General features: G+C 41.7%; 1 protein-coding gene across 2 annotated transcripts; it reads left to right on the top strand.

The window, feature by feature from the left end:
- Nucleotides 1-6: 6 nt before the first annotated feature.
- Nucleotides 7-14,551, top strand: ASMT (acetylserotonin O-methyltransferase). Of its 2 annotated transcripts, none has more exons than XM_008629330.2 (8): nucleotides 7-6,936; nucleotides 8,275-8,449; nucleotides 9,620-9,749; nucleotides 10,422-10,490; nucleotides 11,001-11,119; nucleotides 11,891-12,031; nucleotides 13,227-13,349; nucleotides 13,977-14,551. In XM_008629330.2, the coding sequence occupies exons 1-8, from the start codon at nucleotides 6,865-6,867 to the stop codon at nucleotides 14,186-14,188; spliced, it is 1,041 nt and encodes a 346-aa protein (XP_008627552.1). In that variant the 5' UTR covers nucleotides 7-6,864; the 3' UTR covers nucleotides 14,189-14,551. The 2 variants fall into 2 exon arrangements, with proteins under 2 accessions (XP_008627552.1, XP_017584038.1); XM_017728549.1 differs by having other exon boundaries at nucleotides 13,950-14,551.
- Nucleotides 14,552-21,669: the final 7,118 nt, after the last annotated feature.

Genomic DNA, 21,669 nt, shown 5'->3' with positions numbered 1-21,669 from the left:
TTTAACTACAGCCTTCAGATGCCATTTTCCTCACACTGATGCGTGAAATCAAAGTGCATCCATTTCCTGGAGTGTCTGAGAAGCACATTAGTGCTGGAGCTCAGCTGGATCCCTGGCTGACTGAGTTTGTCTGCTTTACTTTCAGAGTCTATGTGGGTTTGTTTCTTACTAGACCATGCTGCTGAAATCTTTGTAGTTCCTAGCTGTGAACAGAAAAGGTAAGAATTGAGAACACTAAATTGTGAGGAGTTGTTGTGTCCCTTGAAGGCAGAGAGGCACAGACAAATCAGAGAGCTGGGCACTCACCAGCCATATGAAGTTTAACAGGGGCAAGCGGCAGATTCTGCAGCTGGGATGGGGCAACTCTGGATGTATGGACAGACTGGGGAACGAGACTGGAGAGCAGCCCTGCAGAAAGGGACCTGGGGGTTCTGATTGACGGCAAGTTGAACGTGGGTTTCAGTGTGCCCTGTCAGCCCAGAGGGCTGACCCTGTCCTGGGGCACACCAATTACAGTGTTGCCATTTGGTCAAGGGAGGGGACTGTTTCTTCTGTGTCCTCCTTTCAAAATCTGGAGTCTTCCCTCATGAAGCTAAGAACTCAATTCCCAGCTTCTTTCCCTGTGTCAGGCAGCCACACCTGTCAGTTTAAGTGTACTCTAAAATCGGGCTTTGTTGCTGGGGAAAGTTCAGGTTCACTCTTAACTGATATGTTTGTTTTCCTTCAGTAGTGGAAAAATTTCCCCAATTAGCGTGATAGATGTGGTATAAATACCGGGTGTAAATCCCATTAAATCATGGGTTGGGCAGCTTCACTTTACAGCCCTGTGTTCATGCCCACTGGAAAGCCCAGCAGTGAAAGAGACCTCTGAGCCCTATTTCATATACTGAGTCCCAAGAAATGCCCAGCGTCATGCTGCCATTCTTGATCATTCTTAAATCACACGGTGAGTCAGGAGGAGAGTTTTCTCAGTTGTGAGAATACACCTCTGTTTTTGCACTTGGTTCCAGGAGAGATTTCACATCTGTCACCACAATGTCTCCTTTATATCCTTGCAGAGGTGCAGGAAGGATAGGAGAAGTGGGAACCCACTTTGCTCTTGAGGATGCATAGGGTTTTGGAGTGTACTCATCATCTAGTGATACAAGGGAGCATGTGACCTCCTCCTGTTGGAGAAGGTGAACCCTGCTTATCAGGCTGCTTTTAGCAAGGTCTGAGCTGAAGCAGGTAGGAAGTTTGTGGGCCAAAGCTCTTGAGCTCCTTGTTCTGGGCAGGAGCTGTGCATCTGCTCTCTGCATGGTGCTGCTGCCTCATTGTGGCTGTTGGCAGTGGCAACCGAGAGTTGTTTTTCTGAAGCCCTTGTGAAGCAAAGAAGAACAGGAGTCTCAAAGGGGTAAGTAATCTAAGTTCCTGTTGCTATGGACAGTGTTACTGCATAGTCCTGTTCTTATCCTCAAAGGAGAATGTCTCTTCTTGTATCTGAGAGCTGATGAGCCTCTCCACGTACCAGACTTTCGACCTGCAATTTTCTTACCTTCTGGTCTCAGCCTGCACTACGTGAGTCGGGAAGAAGCTCAGTCAAACAACAGCTTTGCTACAAGAGCAGGGCCAAAGCCCTTCAATATGATTATTGTGATGTTTTCCATCTGATTACTGCCCACTGTGGTAATTTTGATAATGTATGAGTCAAATTGCCAGAAGTAATTGATATTACTAAAAAAACAATTACCAAAGCTGTAACCATATCCAAGTCCTGTTTCTAATTGGTTCTACCTTTGTAATCTATTCAGTGACCTAATAAATAAAGACATAGACATAAATAGGTATGTGTATAAAAAATATTTAGTATGTTATCTGGAAGCATCATCTTTAAAGCTGACAGAGAAAAGGGGAATTTTTGCAGTTGCTCCCAAAATTGTGAACACAAGATTCCATCAGTGCCACAAGGCTATAAACACAAACTAATGAGAGTTGATGGGTGATCAGGACTACCTGGATGTCGCACCAATGTCAGCTTTAGGGCAGTCCTTGTGTAGGATCATATAGCAGACTATTGTGGCTACTCCTGTTTGATAGCAGAGGTAGAGATGTTGTTACATTCTATATGACAGCAATTAAACCAACTAGTTCGGCAAATACCTTAATTTATAAATATGTGGGCAAAATTGGCCACTGATGTCTTGTATTAAATCAAATTAGTCTTTATTATGTATTGCCTGTGTCTTGATCTGGTATTCTGCTTTTGAGGTTTGGTTGTTCTGGATACAACACCCATTTCAGTAAGCTTACATCGCATTGATCTGGCCTTTCCCCGGCCTAATGAATATATTATTTGCAGAAGGTATTTTTTGCTGCTTCACAATAAATTTGCAGTTGTCTCTAGTGTTTATATAAAGCAGCAATCTAGTTGCAGTTGATTCTTCAGAACTGGGTGCACAGAATGAATGATCAAGTATCCTGTATTAATCTAATACTGGGCTATTGAGGCTTGTTTGAAGTGATGTGCACCAACATTCTTTCCTCTATAGTGGCAGCACAGAAAATGAATTTGGCCTGGTTCCCTGCCACATGCTGCACCTCCTGAATCTCCTGCTGCCTGAAAAAAAAATATAATTCATATGTTAGCACAGGCTAATGCTTTGCCATAGCATATGTTACAAAACTTTTAAAGGGCCAAGGCTGATTGGAATTGCTTTCTGATACCTCATCTAGCTGCATGTGCAGTGTGGCACCTGCCAGGTGAGACCTACCTGCTCTGCAAGGGATGTTCAGGAGTGCTGTCCATGATATTGGACTATTTGTAGGAGAGTATGAAGCAATGTCACTCTCAGGCACTGACAGCAAAGTGTCTGAACAAGAATTGATCACCTTCAGATTAGATTTTCCCTGCAATTCTGCATATGATCCTGGACATGTGTTTGTCAATGCTCTGAAGAATTGCTTAGTGGTGTCTGTTTCTCTCTACCTTACCTGTAAAAGGGAAGGCCTGGAAAAATCTCTTCTGCTCACTGCACATGGCTTGCTGCTGTGGTTTATAGCAGCTGGCAGCTCAGCTCCATGCAGCTGCTCATGCACCCTTGGTGAGATGGGGTAGAGAATTGTGAGGGTAAAAGTGAAAAAACTTGGATTGAGATAAAGATAATATAAAGGTAAGGCCAAAGCTGCATGCACAAGCAAGGCAAAATGAGGAATTTATTCACCACCTCCCCTGGGCAGGCAGGTGTTCCTGCCATCTCCAGCAAAGCCAAGCCTCTAAAATGGTCTGTTTTAGGCAGCTGTGTATCCATAATTTTCCTTTGTGATGCTTGACAGAGCACAAATAATTTCTGAAATCAGAGCCTGGCTCAGCTGCTATCCATCTTGGTTTTCTGTTTGTGTCTCTCTCTCTCACTTTAAAGTTTCTGCATCTACCACTTTTAGCTACTGTACCTGGCTATTGTCAGGAAGACTATGACTCTTACCTGCTGGGACTTTCTTCTGATAGAAATCTCAATGACTATATAGTTGAATTATTTGTTGAGACATTGTTTGCAGTCCACGAGTTAAACCAAGAACAACTCTGGATTGCCTGAGATGCACTTTAAAAGATGTTCTCAGTCAGAGTTTTTACTGTAAGTGAATGTAAAGAGAAGGGAGGGTTTGCTTAGAAAATGAGCTGGATATACAGATTTTCCTGCTCACTCCAAGTGTTTGCCATTAGTGTATGTGATGAAAACAGGAAAAAAAAATTGGTCAGTGCCAAAGTGATGGAAATAATAGTCATGTTACTAGGAAAAAGCATTTATTGTAAAATATGAGAATAATTAGAAGCTACAAAGAAGAAAAGGAGCATCTTGTTAAAACTGAATATTTTATTTCAAAGAAAAAATATGATACTGAGTATCTTGGCTTTTTAGGATTGTTAAAAAAAAGGCCCCAAACTGTATTATTTTAGTGCTCTTCCAGGGCATCTGTTATAAGCTGGGCATACTTAGAGACTTAGTAATGATAGCAAGGCACAATTGTCTCCTTCCTGGCATTATTGAAACTCATTGTAGTCACATCCCTGGGATTTGTCGTTTTTGCTTATAAGGAAGGTTTCATGTATGAAAATAGTGTCATCTTCCATTTTTCACTGGCAGACACATTCATTTTGCTAAATCTCCTTTGTTCATAGATAATTTCTTACTTTCAAATGTTATGCAAAAATGACATAATTGTTTTTTGTATAGCATTTGTCTGTAGTGAGTCATTTAGGTAAAGAAAAATGCATCACTGAAATAGAACTGTGGTGGTAAAATAAGGGCTTTAGCCTGTACGTGGTCTATGCCCTATGAGAGAAAACTCGATAGGGTTTTCAGAGAAAGCAAGCCATTGCAATTTCATCTTCATGAATGCATTTGTAGCTTAAAAGGAGCTTAAGCTTTAAGCCTCACTAACAATTTACTTGGAAACAGCTATACACTGCATGTGGCTTTTTTCAATCTGGTGTGGGTTATCTGCAAGCCTCCTCCCCTACATCTCACTACTAGTAGTAATCCCATTAGATGATTATAACTGGTGTCCTCAACAGACAGATTTAGTCATAATTGAAAAAGAACTTCAAGAGTGTTTAATCAACTGTGTGGTCATTATATTAGTGGAGACTCATGTACCATATAACTTTGCCTTAAGTGAAGTGCATTTATGGCCTGGGGCTGAAGAGCTGTTATGATCCCAGGAGTGAGAAATCCTTATGCTTGTGTGAAATTGCACCAGTTTCTCAGTAGCAGGTAGAATTGGCCTTTAGAAGAGAAATATTTTTATTTTCATACAACTTTCTAACCTTTTTGTCTAACAATAGTTATCTTTGGCTGGTGATGTCTGATTATGTACAATTTAGTTCTCTGTTTTCACTGGAGGAGAGGGAATGTTATTGAGGGAAATAAGTTGACTTGGTTACCCGTGCAGATGGAGACTTAGGGAGAAAGTTTTAAACTTTCTCCATCTACAGAGCTGTTTTAGGAATAAACCAAAGCATTGGAAAAGCTGTAATGTGTTCACCAAGAGCGGATCTAGATTTGTCCAAATAAATGAACTCTGCTGATAGCTTATTGCATATGCGGACAGAAGTTCATAAATAGTAACTGAGCTCATGTGCTCTCCTTGAGCTGGCGATAGCAGGGAAAGGTGTCCATTATGAATATAGCTGTGTATTTGAAACCTTCAGTGTCTTGTTGAATGTAAGCTGCACAGATTCACAGTCACTCTGTCAGAGGTGTGCTGCTGCTGGGATGTCCAGCCTGCACATACAAAATACACAGAATATTAGTGTCTAATCTCTACTGAACACTGAATGTGGTGCACTAACAAGACAATAGCACTATGTTTATAGGCTGTGCTGGCCAGGAGGAGCAGTTCTACATGTTTCTGCAGTTTGGTGTTTGCTGTAACTCTTGTTATGTTCATACCTAGGACTCCGGTAACACAGGAACTGTGGTGTTAGAACCTGGGGAACAGGTACTGTGTCTGAGTTTGCTTTCAGAGGGGGAAAAAAGCTGAAAACTGTTACATCTGCTTGACTAACTTTAACAGCTAACTCTGAAAGAAAGTTGCCGTTTCACTACTCGCTGAAAGAAATAGAACATCTTCTGGCTGAAAGGTAAGAATTTCAATGGAAAATACAGATTCAGAGAAGGATTATACAGTGGAATCTGAAGCATGGAGAAAGCTGCCACTGAAAAAAATTCTGGTTTGTAACATTTGCCTTCAGTGTATTACCTAAATAAGGTCTCATTTAACATTGTTTCCTGAAGGGTCACTAAATGTGTGATATAAAAACTGAGTCTTTTCCTTGATGGAAAGGATCTTTCCTCACCTGAGCGTTGTCACATCTGCCCCAAGGTGAGATGGGCAGGATGTCAGGCATTTACAAGATGGAGAAATGAACAGTGGGGCAGCAAGATTCCAAGACAGTAAACGAGGGGTTTAATTTCTGATGAAGACCTATGAGCTATGTCCTGTGTGAAGCTGAAATCCATTCCCCATCTTGCACTTGGTAATCATTTCACTGTTTCTTCCCAAAGGCATTCTGCTGCCTAGGGTTAGTTTTGCAGAGAAGGGGAGGAAGACTGTAGTGATCAGCTGGAAAAAGTAAAATGTATTGTCATCCCTCAGCACCCTGCTCTGTCAAAACATGGTGAAGCACAAGTAGGACACGCCTGCTGAGATGCTGCTATCAAACAGTTCATATCAAGAATGCTATTGCTTTCTAACCTGGTATCAGGGTGGGTGAGAGGATGTGCAAAACACAGAAAAGTAACAAGGGTAGATTTAATTCCTCATAGGCTTCACCTGAGTGATCATCATCAGAGCAAACTAGTCACAATGAGAAAACAGCAAACAGACTCTTACAGCTTCTCTGTGGACTTGCTGCTTCTGCACTTAGGGATGGGGTATACCCTACTGCCAGCCCAGGGTCCCCTGGACTGTGCCCATCACATCAAGTTTCAAGTCCCAAGTAAGATTCTGTTTTGGTTTGTGAACTCTGGTGCATCGCACTGAGTTCAGGTTCTTGATATTCTTCTGTACTAATTCCTGTTTTGCTTGTCACAAGGTTTCAAGTGCTTCTGAGGTACTAAGGTGTTGCTGACTGATGAACTGACAATGCAAGCTTTAATCCCCACTGCTTCTTTAGCCTTATACTTATTTGATGATGGAAGAAACAGCTGAACCTGATAGAAGAGCACATCAAAGCCAAATAACTCAGCTAACATATTTTGTAACTAGTGTGTTTCTCAGAAGCAATAAGATTATATGGATCAGCTGGTGTGCTTTGTGTCTGGTGAAAAGAAGCTTATTTAAATTAAGAGAGCCAGGAAATCTGTGCCTCAGTCCAGAAGGAAGATGGGTTCCACAGAAGACCTTGAATATCCTCAAATCATCATGCAATACAGCAATGGATTTTTAATTTCAAAGGTAAGAAATATAACTCAGTCTTAGAAAGAGTATGCCTCTTTAGACAGAAATATTCAAGGATTTCTCTTTAGGTCCTAAATGTAAGTCTTTGGAAGAGGTGAAAGCACTGGTATAATGACTGTTTTTCCAAACAGCATATTTTTAAGGCACAAAGGTAAAACTAGTAATTCTGCACTTCTTATTGTTTACTGACATTATTTGCTTAAGCTCACAGGCATAAAATTATAGTATCCAGTGCAGTGGATGATTTTTTCCTCATTTACTACTTAGTTTCGTGCTGTCCCCTGCTGCATCTCTGGCCAACATGGTAACAGAAGGAATGCTCTTCGGGTTGTGCAAATACTACTGCACCTTAAGCTCCTGAAAGGCAGAGCTGACAATTAAGAGAGAAAAAATAGATAATGAAAAATCACCTTGTGAGAAAAAGAAGTGCCCAATGCTTTCCAAATTAACAGTGTTAGTACCATGTTTTTGAGAAACAATTTCAACTTTGATTAAGCCATGTTCTTACTCAGGGTAAAAGGAGCTTCATTGTACAGGAATTGTAGCTCAAATGATACAGGCAATCAACTGAATTGATGTCTTTGTTACCGTTTCAGGAGTGTTTATATGACCAGAGTAATAGGCTAATACTTGTAAAGTTGACTGTGTATAGCTAAAGAAGGATGGTGGTGTTTTTTTTTTTTTTTATGTAATGGTTAGCTATGTCTGTCTGAATGTTGACAGATATTGCTGGAGAAGTTACATGCCTTCTCTATGGAAACACTGGGCAATTTGCTGGCTTGAATGAAGCAGTTCTTCTGGATGAGAGGAAACTCCCTGCTTCTGGAAGACCACTGTAGTCCTTCACATCAGACCCTGAAAACAAGGTCCATAGAATGGGATATTACTCCTATTGCAAGCCATGAGAGAGTCTCCAGGGTTCACCGAAGCATGTGTTAGACTCTTAGTTAAAGAACAGAAACATAGACAGAGAGCAAGCCCCCCACCACCAAGTCTTGCCTTTGTTCTTTCCAGGAGAATGTAAGAATGTGCTCCTAAACTAAGGAAGTGGCAGGAACATTTACACACAAAACCTGATCTCTAAATGTGGACTTTTGGAAGCCAAAAAGCATTGGCTGGCTTCATTGGAAAACTAAAAAGGAAATGCATGCACAGTATATTATATCAGTGCTTGGATAAACTACAGTTTAGTAATTGGACTTGTTTGTATGAAATACAAGTTCATCTGAAATAAAGATTATTATATGTATATTTTTTCTAATTAAACAGCTTGTGAAATGCAGTAGGCTTTAGTGCTTTCACCTAATCCTTCAGTCCCACCTTTCCCTACCCCAGGTTATGTTCACTGCCTGTGAGTTGGGGGTGTTTGATCTTCTTCTGGAGTCAGGAAAGCCTCTGTCTTCAGATGCCATTGCTGCACATCTGGGGGCCAGCACCATAGGGATGGCAAGACTGCTGGATGCCTGTGTGGGATTGAAGCTCTTGACGGTAGAGATGACACAAGAAGGAGGTAATGAAGGCAGAGAAATGGGAATAAGGTAAAAGACAAACCTCTGATGGTTTTGAAAGTGAGGTAAGATGTGTGGGCAAAGGTGATACCAAATGTTAAGTCAGTTAATGTAGCTGGAAGAAAGAGAGAATCACTCTTGGGATTCACTCTTCAGCTGAAAGAGAAGAGGCAAATGTCAGCATCATCAGAGGAATAAAGTGAAACACAGGTGCAGGGCTCTATATCCCTAAACTTCTTTGTGCATGAGCCTCATGTGACCTTGGAGAAGATATTCAGGATCTCTTCAGAGCTTGTCTCAAGAAATCTCTGGAGTATGGGCAGGATTTTAAACTTTAAAAGAAAATGCCAGGGTTGATGGGTAACAGCATGATTTAAAAACAGGTTTTGGGGTTTTTTTGGTTTTTACTACCATGTGAACTATTTTGTTAGGTTATTGATCAGAATTGGAGGTGATGTAAGTTTGTCCTTATGTCAGAAACATGGAGTCCACTTGGACAGAAGGGATCTCTGGCCATCAGACAGCTGGTCAGGACTAGCTAGAATCTCACAAGTTGTGTCTCCTGCTCTGCCTTGTGTTGGCATGCTCTGTTTTAGGGATTATAGCTGTTGCCCAATGTGTTTGGGGAGAGCAGGATCTATTCCTTTGATACGCCAGTCCTGTGGGTGAGTGATGCCACTGCAGATGCATTGGAGGGAGTGGGGGAGATTTCTGGGAGTCCTGTCCGCAGAAAGTTCTGCCCTAGTGAGCTGAGAGAGGGTAGGGGTGGCTGGCCTGATGTTTTGGGGACCTGCTGACCTTGTCGATCAGAAAAAAAGACTTGTCTGCAAAGACTTCTCATTTAAATAGAGCACACTGAAAGCTTCCTCTGAGAGCAGAAGACCATATGTAAATGATAACACTTGTAGGGCATTTATTTTGCTCTCCTTGAAAGAAATGTTTGGTGCTGGAGTTAGTTAGGGAGATAGTGTTTACCCAGATTGATGGGGCAACACACGTTTCAGCAGCCCTCACTCACTGGTCATTGCAGTGGAAGGATTTGGTTGTAGAAGTAATGTAACTGTGTCTTTGGCTCTACAGACATCTTGTGGTGATAAACACCAAGCTGTACAATAGACCTGACAAGGTGTTATATCGTGTATGTTAGTAAATAAATGTATTTTACCCTTTAGCCCTCTACAGAAGCACAGAAATTTCCAACATCTACCTTACAAAATCAAGTCCAAAGTCTCAGTATCACATTATGATGTATTATTCCAACACAGTCTACTTGTGCTGGCAGTACCTGGCTGATGCTGTGAGGTAAGAAGGAATGTTGTGTGCTGTCTGTTGCTTTTCAGCATCTGTGTTGCTGCTCTGAGTGGTGTGTTTCTGGGGAAGAGCTCAGTAAAGATGCTGGCTGGTTCTCAGAAACTAAAAGCAACAGATAACATGGCAAATATGTGTGGATTTTTTTCCCCCTTGTTTTCCATTTGTGTATGTTCTTATTTTCCTTTTCCCTCTCATTATAGAGAAGATCTAGAAATCATATTTCTTTATGTTTCACCTCCAGGAAAGCTCTTTATCATTACAGTGGCTCTTACTGGAGGTGGCATCAACAAAGTAAATGCTGAGTAATGGTGGCTAAGGATCCTTCTGTTGCAAAGGCTTATAGGAGCAGTTAAATATGGATCTGGAGTCTCACTTGTTCCAGTCCTTGCAACTGATGACCAAACACAGTGTAGATGATGGTGATGATTGCACCAGTCTTGTACCTTTACTTCAGGTGTGTTCCCATAAATCACAAAATCATAGAATGGTTTGGATTGGAAAAGGCTCTAAAGATCATCTAGTTCCAACCTTCCTACCCTGGATGCCACCCACTAGATCAGGTTGTTCAAAGTGCCGTCCCAACCTGACTTTGAAAGGGTCATTCTTGTGAAAGGGTGAGAAATATATCAGCACTCTCACATGCTTTTTAAATTGCTATTTTAGAGAAGGAAGGAACCAATATGAAAGAGCTTTTGGCATTTCATCTAAAGATCCTTTTGGAGTGATGTACAGGTAATCATTAGACTATTTATAGAAATTTTATTCCTCTTATTTTGGATAAAACTAATGTTTTTAGTTATGGCTCAGGACAATTAAATATGTGAGAATTCCTCTCATCAGCATCATGCAATGTTTTTATTTCTCAACAATATTATTACTGGGACACTGTCTGATATTTTGAATAGAAGTATATAATTTCCTAATCTGAAAAACATCACAGATCTCTGACAGAGGCAATGGTAGCTGAGGGAAAAAAAATCCCTTGGAAATTCTGAGAATGAGCAGCGTAATACATGGTTGGATGTCACTAGTCTTAATTCCCTATTTAAATGCATGAATTCATAGCTGTCCCCTCCTGCTACAGTAATACTCAAGGTAGGTTTATATGCAAAGAGGACATATTCTGTGTCAATAAAACCAGAGACTATTGTTTAAGCTAAAACATGTAGTAACAGTTATATGATAGGAATCACCAGGGATATGGTAAGGAACCTTTTCTCTGTGCTGTGTCTGCGTTGCTAGATCAGATGAAGAAATGCTAAAATTCATGGCTGGCCAGAACTCGGTATGGAGTATATGTGGCAGAGATGTTCTTGCTGCATTTGACCTTTCCCCTTTCACGCAGATCTATGACCTGGGAGGTGAGTGTCAGAAGATCTTCTTTAAAAAGCCTCTGAACTGTCTTTTATAAGCTCTGTAGAGGAAAACAACTACTATGTTATATGATGGGCAAAACAATGGAAAGCAGGACAGATCTCAGCAATATGAGGAGCATTTTACTGATTTGGTTGGGTTAAAAACAGAAATGTGAAAATGCTGAGAGCATAAGGAAGCTGAATGCTTTTCTTTAAAATCTCATTTATGTGAGTAGTCACTCATTCCCTTGTGGCAGCTTTAGCATTTTTTCATGCCTTGCTTGATGCATTCTTCTAATGCTAGACCCTTTCCTTCTTCCCTTTCAGTCACAGTTGTTGAGGTACTGCCTACAGCCTCTTATCCTACAGCACTCTGCTGTCCCAGCACCGCTGAGAGCTGCCAGGATTCATGGGATGAAGCAGGCTCCCTCCTGGCCTCCCTCACTTCTTCCCCAGACCCTGGTTTAGTGACTGTTTCTTCATTTTTCACCTTCTAGCACCCGCAGCTGGGTCTGGCTAGTAGGGAGCATAAGAGCTGTAAGGGCTGGGGCTGACCCCACATGCTTGGGTGCTGCAAGCCGTGGAACTTCCTGCAGAACACATGGAGACCGTGGCCTCTCCTGCCCCTCCTCTTCCCTTTCAGCAACATGTGGGGTGCAAATGTACATTGCCAGCTTCCACGAGGCTGAATGCACCATTGCCTATATGATTTCATGGGGGTGTCACTGAACAGGTTGGTTTTGTGTCAGTGCTGACCTTTTTTTACTGTCCCCAAAGGAGGCGGAGGAGCTTTGGCCCGCGAGTGTGTTTCTTTGTATCCAAATTCTACTGTCACAATTTATGACCTGCCCAAAGTTGTGCAAGTGGCCAAAGAACAATTTGTTTCCCCTGAGGAGTGTCAGATCGCTTTCCATGAAGGTAGGTGTGGACAGTGGTGTGGTGTTCTCACAGCTGATGCTCCGGAGCCCTGGCTCTGCTCAGAGGTATCATACTGGAGGCTCAGGTCTCCAGCTGCCCCTTATGGGGACCGTGTCTCAGGCTGCAGCCTTCCCAGCCTAGGTCTGCAGCTGTCTCAGTTGTCTATCAGAGCTATCAGAGACACAACTCAGTTATTCAGCAACAGAAGTTCTTTATTCCTGGAGAGAACTATTTAATTTCTTCAGAAGAAGGTACATTAGAAATAAAAAAAGCATCCTGCAGTTTTGAAACCTGCCATGCTTTTTTATAAATTTCCCTAACACTCCCCTTTTCTCCCATGCAAACCTCCTGGTAGATGTGAGGGATGCCAGGCATGCTCCTGTTTTCCTTCTCTGGTCATGACTGATTTACTTTCAAGTCCTAAGATATTTTATACCATGAAAATGGGTGAGCTAGCTCATGTTCCTCTTGCCCAGGCCACTGATCCTGCGTAGTCTTTGTACCATCTATGGGGAAAATGATTATAGGGAGATCTCATTTTTAATGTTTACAAAAATTTTCAAAGTGCTGGAATTGCTTAGTAGTGCTCAAAGCTCAGAGAGAGAAAAGAAGCCTTCAGGAGAGAAGGGAGTGTATAAAAACGAAGATGCAACAAAATGGGAGAAGAAATGACACATTAAAATGCTGAGAGAAAAATCTGAATGCAGTACACCAGGTGCTAAACAAAAGGCATGACAAAGCTAGTGCTAGGAGGTGAGAGATGTGTATTTTTACCTACAAATTTATGAAGTAACTCCATGATTACCAAAGATCTTTGAACATTTTCTTAGATAAGGCAATATTCTTTCCTTCTTTTTCATGACAGAAACCATGTGAACCTATCTCCTTAATGCTTTATGAATCTGAATTTCTGTCACTGGAGAAAGCCTAAACTCAAATGCATTCCTGTGCATCAAAGGCTATTTCAGGATGAGTTGCTGCCTTTAAATATTTTAGATCTTCTTGAGACTGAACAAGAGCAAAACTCCCTACCCAGTGCAATATAGGACTTTTACCTGGTAATTCCATCGCTGTATGATATATGTGAAGGACATGGCAAGCCCAGAGCTGAACAGAACTAAAAATACTTGCATAACTCAGCTCTCAGTGTTGTGGGGATATAATGTTTTGTAATGCATGTATTCTTGCTTTACAGGAGACTTCTTTAATGATTCAATTCCTGAAGCTGAACTGTATATTTTATCCAAGATACTGCATGATTGGGATGATGATAAATGCAAACAACTGCTGGCAAAAGTCTACAAAGCTTGCAAACCTGGTAGGTAGGTGTGAGCTCTTGAAGAGCAGAGAGTGTCTCGCTCATCAGTAATGTGAAGCACACCAGTCTTGATGCTGAGTTTGCGTGATAGACTTTCAGTGTGAGAGTTTCTTGGTTCAGTCCTTTGCTTCCCTGAGCTAGCTATGTGCAGCTGAGACAAATAGCACCTGGCCTAAGACCTCTTTGTTTGGCTTCCAGTTTTTGTCTCCTTTTCTGCAGGGACTCCTCTTTCAAGGCATGAAGTGTAAGGATTGAGAATTTTGGGTATTGTTTAGATATGTGTATACATCATAGTAAAATATCCTATTAAGCATCCCAATGAACCCTCAGAGTTTCAAAAGCACTGCCTAAGAGTCAGCTTCTGTGCAAAATCAGTAAGGTCCTGTGAATTTCAGCTGGGGAAATGTCAGCTTAGCACCCCTTTATCCCTTGGACATCAATACCTACATTGCCAAGCAGAGACATGCTCTGATGCTTTGGCTCTTTCAGTGTCTTCTGTGATGCTGAAATATGACTTAATGTAGAGGCTGCTTCTTCCTGAAAGTAAAGGTTAGGAACCTAAGTAACAGCTCAAAAATAGCTCATCTTTTCATCGGTCAGGGTGTGGTTTTCTCTTCATTCCACCAGGTGGTGGAGTGCTGCTGGTTGAATCGCTTCTGAATGAAGATAAAAGTGGGCCTGTAGAAACCCAGCTGTATTCAATGAATATGTTGGTCCAGACAGAAGGGAAGGAGCGAACAGCAGAAGAGTACAGCAAGCTCCTGGAGGCAGCTGGCTTTGGAGTGATTCAAGTCAAGAGGACTGGAAAACTCTATGATGCTGTTTTAGGAAGGAAGTAGTAGTATGTGTTTTATGTATGTAACAAGACAGAAAAAGTGGAGAAATATGCTATTCTCTTCTTAGGGGGGAATGATCAATTTAGCTTTTAGTTAAGGCTGACAACTTTTTTGTAAGCTGATACATTGTCAGAAGAATTACTAATAAAGGATCTTGAACATGCATGTATTGCAAATGTGGCAGTCTTGCTAGGCTTGCCTTTGGGAGGGAAAGAAAGAAATCAACACCTGTTCCACAGGAAACAATCCACAAAAGAAATATGTAGTGGGCCTGCTTCAGCTTGTATCAGTCTCTCTGATTTTAACGAAAAGCAGAGCTGAATTTGTACTTGAATTCCTGCAAAATAAAACTAATCCCTGAACTGAGCTCTCTTGCCTGCATTTTTATTCCTGAGGTATTGGTATAATAAAACATAGACCAAATTATGTCTCTTTGTGGTCTTTTCAGAGTTCCAGAAGAAATCTTGTCTGAGCCTTGGGGAGTTTTGCATGAAAAAAATGATATTAATTTTTTATTTCCTGTAGACTTTGATTTAAATTATGAAAGATTTACCTTAGTGACTGGTTGAAGCCCAGGGATTATTATTACAGAACAGGTAGGAAGATTATGCAGCCAAGTCATTCTGTTATGCACTTGGGTAGTCCTTGCTGCATGCCTGCTGGTATTTCTTTAAATCATTTGATCAAACATGGTCTGCTATTACCCACCCAGTTCTTTGAAACAGAATAACACATTACTGAATTGAGAAACATTTGGAGAAGGTACTAGAAAGTCACTCTGCCCTTGTTTCTTGAACAGCAATTGTGTTTGCCCATTAAGCTGGGTACTAGAGGAACTTGAGACGGTTTACTCAGTACCCATCTAGAGGAGCCTCCCACTTGTATGACTGTAGGATGAGGATAAGGAGAAAGTAGCCTCAGTACACACAGGAGATGCAAGGCATTAATGTCATCACAATTACAGAGACATGGTGGGACAGCTTGCATGATTGGAATGTTGGGTTTCAGGGAGTTGTTTGTTTTTTTTCTAAATAACAAACACTGTGAAGAGAACCTGAAACAAGTGCTTTGCTGCATGCAGGCAAATTAAAACCCTGTTTGTTCTATAGTTTCCATGTTCCAGCAGACATTGCTGACGATACCTTGCTATATATAAGAGCTCTTGTCTGTATTGCTTGTCATTGGATATGTTAACTTTTAAAAAGCTTGTGTAGGAACAAAGGAAATAAGGTGGAGGTTCCCAAGTTACTCGTGTTTTGGGTAATGAAAGCTATTCCCAAGTTCGTACCCTTTCATGGTGCTGCAGTGGGATGTTTTCTGCTTAATGCAGATGTCTCTATCAATAGAGTTTTTTCCCCCCTTTCATCGAGTATTTCACCATAAAGACTGAGATAAATTTTCTAGCTCTAATATAGCTTAGGAACAATGAATGAAACCTGGCCATAGCTGGCGGGAATCAGCCTAGAGCAGAATGCACCAGGCAGGAAACATAGCCTGTGAGCTGAGACTGGCTGTGCTTGGCTGGGCTGAGTGAGGTCAGCTGCTCCCTCGGCCGCTCTCCAAGACAGAAACTTCCAGCAGGTCCTTGGCCTGATGGCTTGGGAATTACATGAAACAGCAGGGGGCAGGAAAAGCCAGGAAATTTGCCATCTTAACATACAAACTGGAAGCTGGTGGCTGCTGCTTTTCAGAGCTTGCTGATAGTCATGGGTCATTGAAGAAGCACAGCCTTGAGCACTAGGAAATTCTGCTTCAAATATAACAAAAGAAACAGTAACTAAGGAAGGAGAAAACAGGGGAGGAGCAGAATAAGGAACCCCTGCTTAGAAAGAAAACAGCCCCATTGCAGCAGGATCAGGCAGAGGCTGGGGGCTGAATGTTGCCTAGAAACATCCTGTCAAAGGAGACCTCAAATGGAGGGCAGAAGGGTGGGAAATTGTCCCACAGGATCTGTGGCTGTAGAAGCGCTGTGGGACAGTAGGAGCCACATTCCAGGCTCCCTGCTGGCTCCGAGGTCCAGCTCTCCCTTCTTCCACTGGCCTGCTCTAGAGAACCCTTGAGGCATCGTGGACTTGTCCACAGGTTGTCCTGAACTGTGCGTGCTTGTATAAGCACGTGGTTTTTCCCCCAAAATTATCCACAGTCCTCCCTTCTAATGCTTTAGCCCTTCAGAAAAGCCTTGTTGCAGACTATCTTAGGGTAGGGGAAGGGCAACATTTTGAAAGAAGCTCTCCCATGATTATGGAGAGTACTCTACACTGAAGGCAGGGGTGCTTTCTGGAACTCTGGAAGCAAGGCCTGCAACAAAAGGCTTGATAAAATAACTGTTTTAACAAGAAAGAAGAGGGATATAGATAGCAAGTAAATCTTGATGTAACTTCAGATGCCAGGCACCTATGTCCATGCAGCATTGGATGGAGCCCTGTTGGATTTTCCCACAGTATGTTGTACAGACACTGTCCATGGAAGGAAGCCCCTCATTTTGGGTCGTTTGGGTTATTATTTTCTTTCAAGAAAAAGGCCGTTCTCACAAGAACTAGTTGCTGCATTGTTAAAGGCAAGGCCGTGCAGGTGGTGCAATCACTGGCACTGAGTGGGAGCTGCCTGAGCCCCTCCTGCAGCTGAGGGATATTTGTGGCACAGCACAGGCCTGGGACCACCCTGGACATGCAGCATGGCAGCTGCCATGGGGGGCACTGACTCCTGGATGTACAAAAAGTTCCTGCTTAGGATCAGTGCATTCCATCCCTTGGTCCACATGAAGCTTACCTTTCCCAAATAATTTATGGGTTACAGATTACCTTAATAGCACATGAGTGCCTCAGACCCTAAGAACAAGGCCCAGCAGAGCAGACGTGGCCTGTCCAAGACACTGACTCCCTGAGCACAATGTCCTCTGCAAGGCTGCCAATAGAGCAGCTTTTTCAGAAGAACTGGGTGTTCTCACACCGTGCAGCTTCTGAAAGGGTGTAGTATACGTGTCCAGGCTTGCTAAAAGCAATTTTATTGTTACAGGGTGAAACAGATCTCTTAAAACAGGAAATATGTCTTTATGCTACATGTTAGTGCAATCAGGCTGTCAAGAGCTGACTTAAAGCACATAAAACTTACTGGTTTTTCCAATGTCTCAGTATGAGATTTGAGAATTACTTAAGACTCATGTTGTTAGAAGGATACATATTATGTCTTTATTCTGTGGTGTATCTCGTACCTTTAAAACAGGTAATACTTTTTTGAAATGGAATACAGTCTTCAACCCATGAACCTTCTGTGTGATAAATGAAGCAGTGCCTGTGTTACACGTTGCTGATTTCTTCTTTCAGCATTTATAGTACAAAAGGAAGAGTGCAGTTCCAGGCTGTGATAGGAATGCTAAGGATGCCACAGAGGGACAAAACTGATCACGTCTCAATGCTTATTAAAAACATTTAAAAATTAAAATGGTGTCTTGTTAAAAGCAAGCTGCACAGATTCTGTGCCACATTGTCCAGAATGAGGAGTTGTACATTTTTCTACAGTTTGGAAATTGTTCTGACTTTTGTGTGTTTAGGCCTAGTTTTTTGGTAACACAGGACACCCTGTAGTATTAGAGGCTGGGAAACAGATACTGTTTCTGATCTGTATATTGTAGAACATTTTGAATGCTAAGGATATTTAGAAATCCATAATGTGAGGGTACCTTAATTTTGAGACAGATGGTTAAGGGCTCTTTAGCCTCACAGACAGAGGCAAGAGACAACCACATCTAGGTACAAAAGCTGGTAAACAGGCAATAAGAAGCACGGTGACAAACATTAAAACTCCCTGTCCCCTTAGTGGAGGACCACTGGAGGATGCCCACAAAGCCATGAAGAAGTTCAGCCAGGTATTTTTAGCTGAGAAGAAGAGTGATAACAAAATGATCAAAGGGCTTATGTGAGTGAAAATATCATGAGAAGTTAAAGTGGGCTTGTGGTAATTACTGTGGGACTTGTGGGAAACTTGGAGTATTTAGAGACAGGGCCAAAGGCCGAAAAATGGAGGAATCAAGGTGGGTAGGGGAGGAACCAGCCTAGTGAAATAGAGAAAAGATGAGGTAAATTGTACTGATTGTGTTTTACAAGCTTCTGTTCCGCACACCTGTCTGGCCGAGCTGTGTGCCAGATCAATAGGAGTCTTCTTCATATTAAACTCTATCCCTTGCAATCTTCTGTTTCTTTTTGTGAAGCCTTCCCACATCAAAAGCCAGTTCAGTAGAATAGATCTGCTTTTGAACAAGCCTAAAGAAAGATTCTGCTTTGGTTTATGAACTCTGGTGCATCGCACTGAGTTCAGGTTCTTGATATTCTTCTGTACTGATTCCTGTTTTGTCACAAGATTTCAAGTGCTTCTGAGGTACTAAGGTGTTGCTGACTGATGAACTGACAATGCAAGCTTTAATCCCCACTGCTTCTTTAGCCTTATACTTATTTGATGATGGAAGAAACAGCTGAACCTGATAGAAGAGCACATCAAAGCCAAATAACTCAGCTAACATATTTTGTAACTAGTGTGTTTCTCAGAAGCAATAAGATTATATGGATCAGCTGGTGTGCTTTGTGTCTGGTGAAAAGAAGCTTATTTAAATTAAGAGAGCCAGGAAATCTGTGCCTCAGTCCAGAAGGAAGATGGGTTCCACAGAAGACCTTGACTATCCTCAAATCATCATGCAATACATCAGTGTATTTTTACTCTTCAAGGTAAGAAATATAAATCAGTCTTATATAGATGTCTAGGACTGAAATGCTCAAGGACATTCTTCTCTGAGAATAAAATAGTTCACAATAAAGCATCATAATATAAACTGACTTTGAACTTGAATAAGCATGTTAGAATTCTAAAGGAAAAAAACCCCAACAAACAACTAAGGCACATCTGGCCCTCAGGATGGACCTAACATTTGCTGAGACCTCACTGACCTTTGAAGGCTTGGATGATTAGACCTTGTCTCTGCATGAAGGTTTAAAAACATAGGGGTTTATACATGAGGGCTTGTTGTCTGACTGCCTTAAATGTGGAAGGTTCCTTCTGTGGTGAGATTTCTTCCCACTTTTAATTATTGAAGTTTGAGAAAGAGAGATGACTTCAATTGCCTTCCCCCCTTCTTTTATACCATGCAGAACAAGATTTTTCAACTATTTTCTTCCCTTTCCTAATTTACCATGCAGATGGCTAAGTTTGATAACATTTGTATATTATGTCCCTTCAGATGGAAGGGACTGTGAATACAGAGTGTCTTATAATGACTGTCTCCCAGACAGCATATCATTAAGGCAGACAGGGAGCAGTTTCAATTTCCTTAATGTTTGCTGATGCTGTTTTCCTGTGTGTATGTGCATTTGCATAAAATTCCTCTATTCAATTTCAGTTTGAATTTTCCTCATTAACAATCTATAGTGATTTCAAAATTCACATTCTTGTCATGTTTTTGAGAAGTAATCTCAACCATGTTCTAACTGAAGATAAAAGAGTCTTCCCTCTCATGGATGTTACCAAGTTGTTTGCCAATGATGCTAAACTAGGTAGCTTATGATGCTGTTAGGGGGAACCACAGAATCCCTTGAGGGTAGAGAGGACTTACAGAGTTATCTTGATAGATTAGACCACTGCACAATCTCCAGCCACATGAAATTTTAGAAGGACAAATTCCAGATTCTGCACCTGTAATCCTGGATGTACTTATAGACTGGGGTAAAAGGGCTTGAGTGCAGCTCTGCAGGAAGGTATCTGGGGGTTTTGGTCGATGATAAGCTCAACAAGAACCAACAATTTGCTGTGGTGGCCAGAATGGACAATTGCTACATTGGGTGTATTAAGCACAGACTGAGCTGTTAAAGGAAGTGGTTGGCCCACTATACTCAGGGTAGGTGCAGTCTCACTTTGATCACTGTGTGTAGCTTTGGGCTCCACAATATAAGAACTATATAAAAACAAATGTTTTCCAATTAAAATAATGCTGAATAGAAATGATGAAATTCATGACTGGCCAGAACTCTGTAGAATAAATATGGCAGAGATGTTCTTGCTGCATTGTACCTTTCCCCTTTCAGACAGGTCTGCGACCTGGGATGTGATTGACAATGGATCTTCCTTAACAAGCCTCTGAACTGTCTTTTACAAACTATGAAAAGAAAAATTAACTCCTATAATATATGATAAATACAGCACTTGAAAACAGGATGTATGTCAGAATCTTGTAAGCAGTAAAGGGAGCATTTTACTATCTTGGTTGGGTTAAAAAGAGGAAGGTGACAGTGGTGAGAGCTTTAGGAAGCTCAATGTTTTTTCTACGGTCTCATTTGTGTGAGCAGTGGTTTATCCCCTTGTATACATGGCTTTTTTTCATGCCTGCTTGATATGTTTTTCTGGTGCCAGATTTTCCCTTCTGCCCTTCAGTCAGTGCCATTAGGTTGAGAGACTCTCTGCAGCCTCTTACACTGCCATCCCAGTGCTGCTGAGCACTGCCAGGATTCATGAGTCATACGGCTCCCTCGTGGGCTCCATCACTGCTTTCCCAGTGCCTGGTTAGGGGCTCTGTTTTAATTTCCCAACTTTCTAAATGTGGAAAGAGGAAGCTAGTCTGCAGTGACTCCTTTCACATTATAAATACCGAAGTTGTGATTGCCAGTGTTTTGATGCCAGGGGCCACTAAGAGTGTTACCATTCGGCTGGAGGTGACGTAGTTCCCTTTCATTAGCCTTTTTCTCTTTGCTCTCATGAGCTCTGTGTCTGCATGTCTGGCTGTGAGGGCTCCGTGCATGCCTCTGATGAGGTTCAGCCATCTCCAAGGGGAGATACCCTGCAGTGTCTTTGTGCTGCAGGTTCAGTTGCCACCTTTTTTAGCTTATTTTTGTGCAAGATAATGAAATGTAACAGAGTGGTTATCTAATGTCTACCAACGTTCGTGCTTTTTTTAATGAGAAAATTATGTGGGCTCTTTAAAAGGCATTTTGCTCAGAAGGATTAACACTTCTATCTTTTGTGGTATTTTATTTTAAAAATAACTGGTCTCAGAAGGAATATCAGATATGTGCCATAACACTGTGCTGTTACACAAGTGTATACATCATAGTAAAAATCCTATTAAGCATTACACTGAACCCTAGGAGCTTTGAAAGCACTGCTACAGAGTTAGCTTCTGAGCAAAATCAGTAAGGTCCTGTGAATTTCAGCTGGGGAAAATGGGAAATTTCTGTCCCAGCCATGGCACCCCCTTCAGCTCTGAGACATCAATTCCTACATAGCCAGGCAGAGACATGCTCTGATGCTTTGGCTCTTCCAGTGTCTTCTGTGATGCTGAAATATGACTTAATGTAGAGGCTGCTTCTCATTGCTCAGGGTGTGTTTTCTTTCTCTTCACTCCACCAGGTGGTGGAGTGCTGCTGGTTGAATCGCTTCTGAATGAAGATAAAAGTGGGCCTGTAGAAACCCAGCTGTATTCAATGAATATGTTGGTCCAGACAGAA

The sequence above is a fragment of the Corvus brachyrhynchos genome, unplaced genomic scaffold (genome assembly GCF_000691975.1).
Source record: "Corvus brachyrhynchos isolate BGI_N302 unplaced genomic scaffold, ASM69197v1 scaffold92, whole genome shotgun sequence".
Taxonomy (NCBI): Eukaryota; Metazoa; Chordata; class Aves; order Passeriformes; family Corvidae; genus Corvus; species Corvus brachyrhynchos.
Note: the sequence above shows the minus strand (reverse complement) of the source record. Positions and strands in the feature narration are given on the sequence as shown.

Excerpts from the sequence above, each read along its gene's own strand:
- ASMT (XM_017728549.1), top strand. The coding sequence starts at position 6,865 with ATGGGTTCCACAGAAGACCTTGAATATCCTCAAATCATCATGCAATAC. Across the intron at positions 8,450-9,619 it reads AGAGATGACACAAGAAGGAG|CCCTCTACAGAAGCACAGAA; the intron begins GTAATGAAGGCA and ends TTTACCCTTTAG. Across the intron at positions 13,350-13,949 it reads CTACAAAGCTTGCAAACCTG|GGTGTGGTTTTCTCTTCATT; the intron begins GTAGGTAGGTGT and ends TTCATCGGTCAG.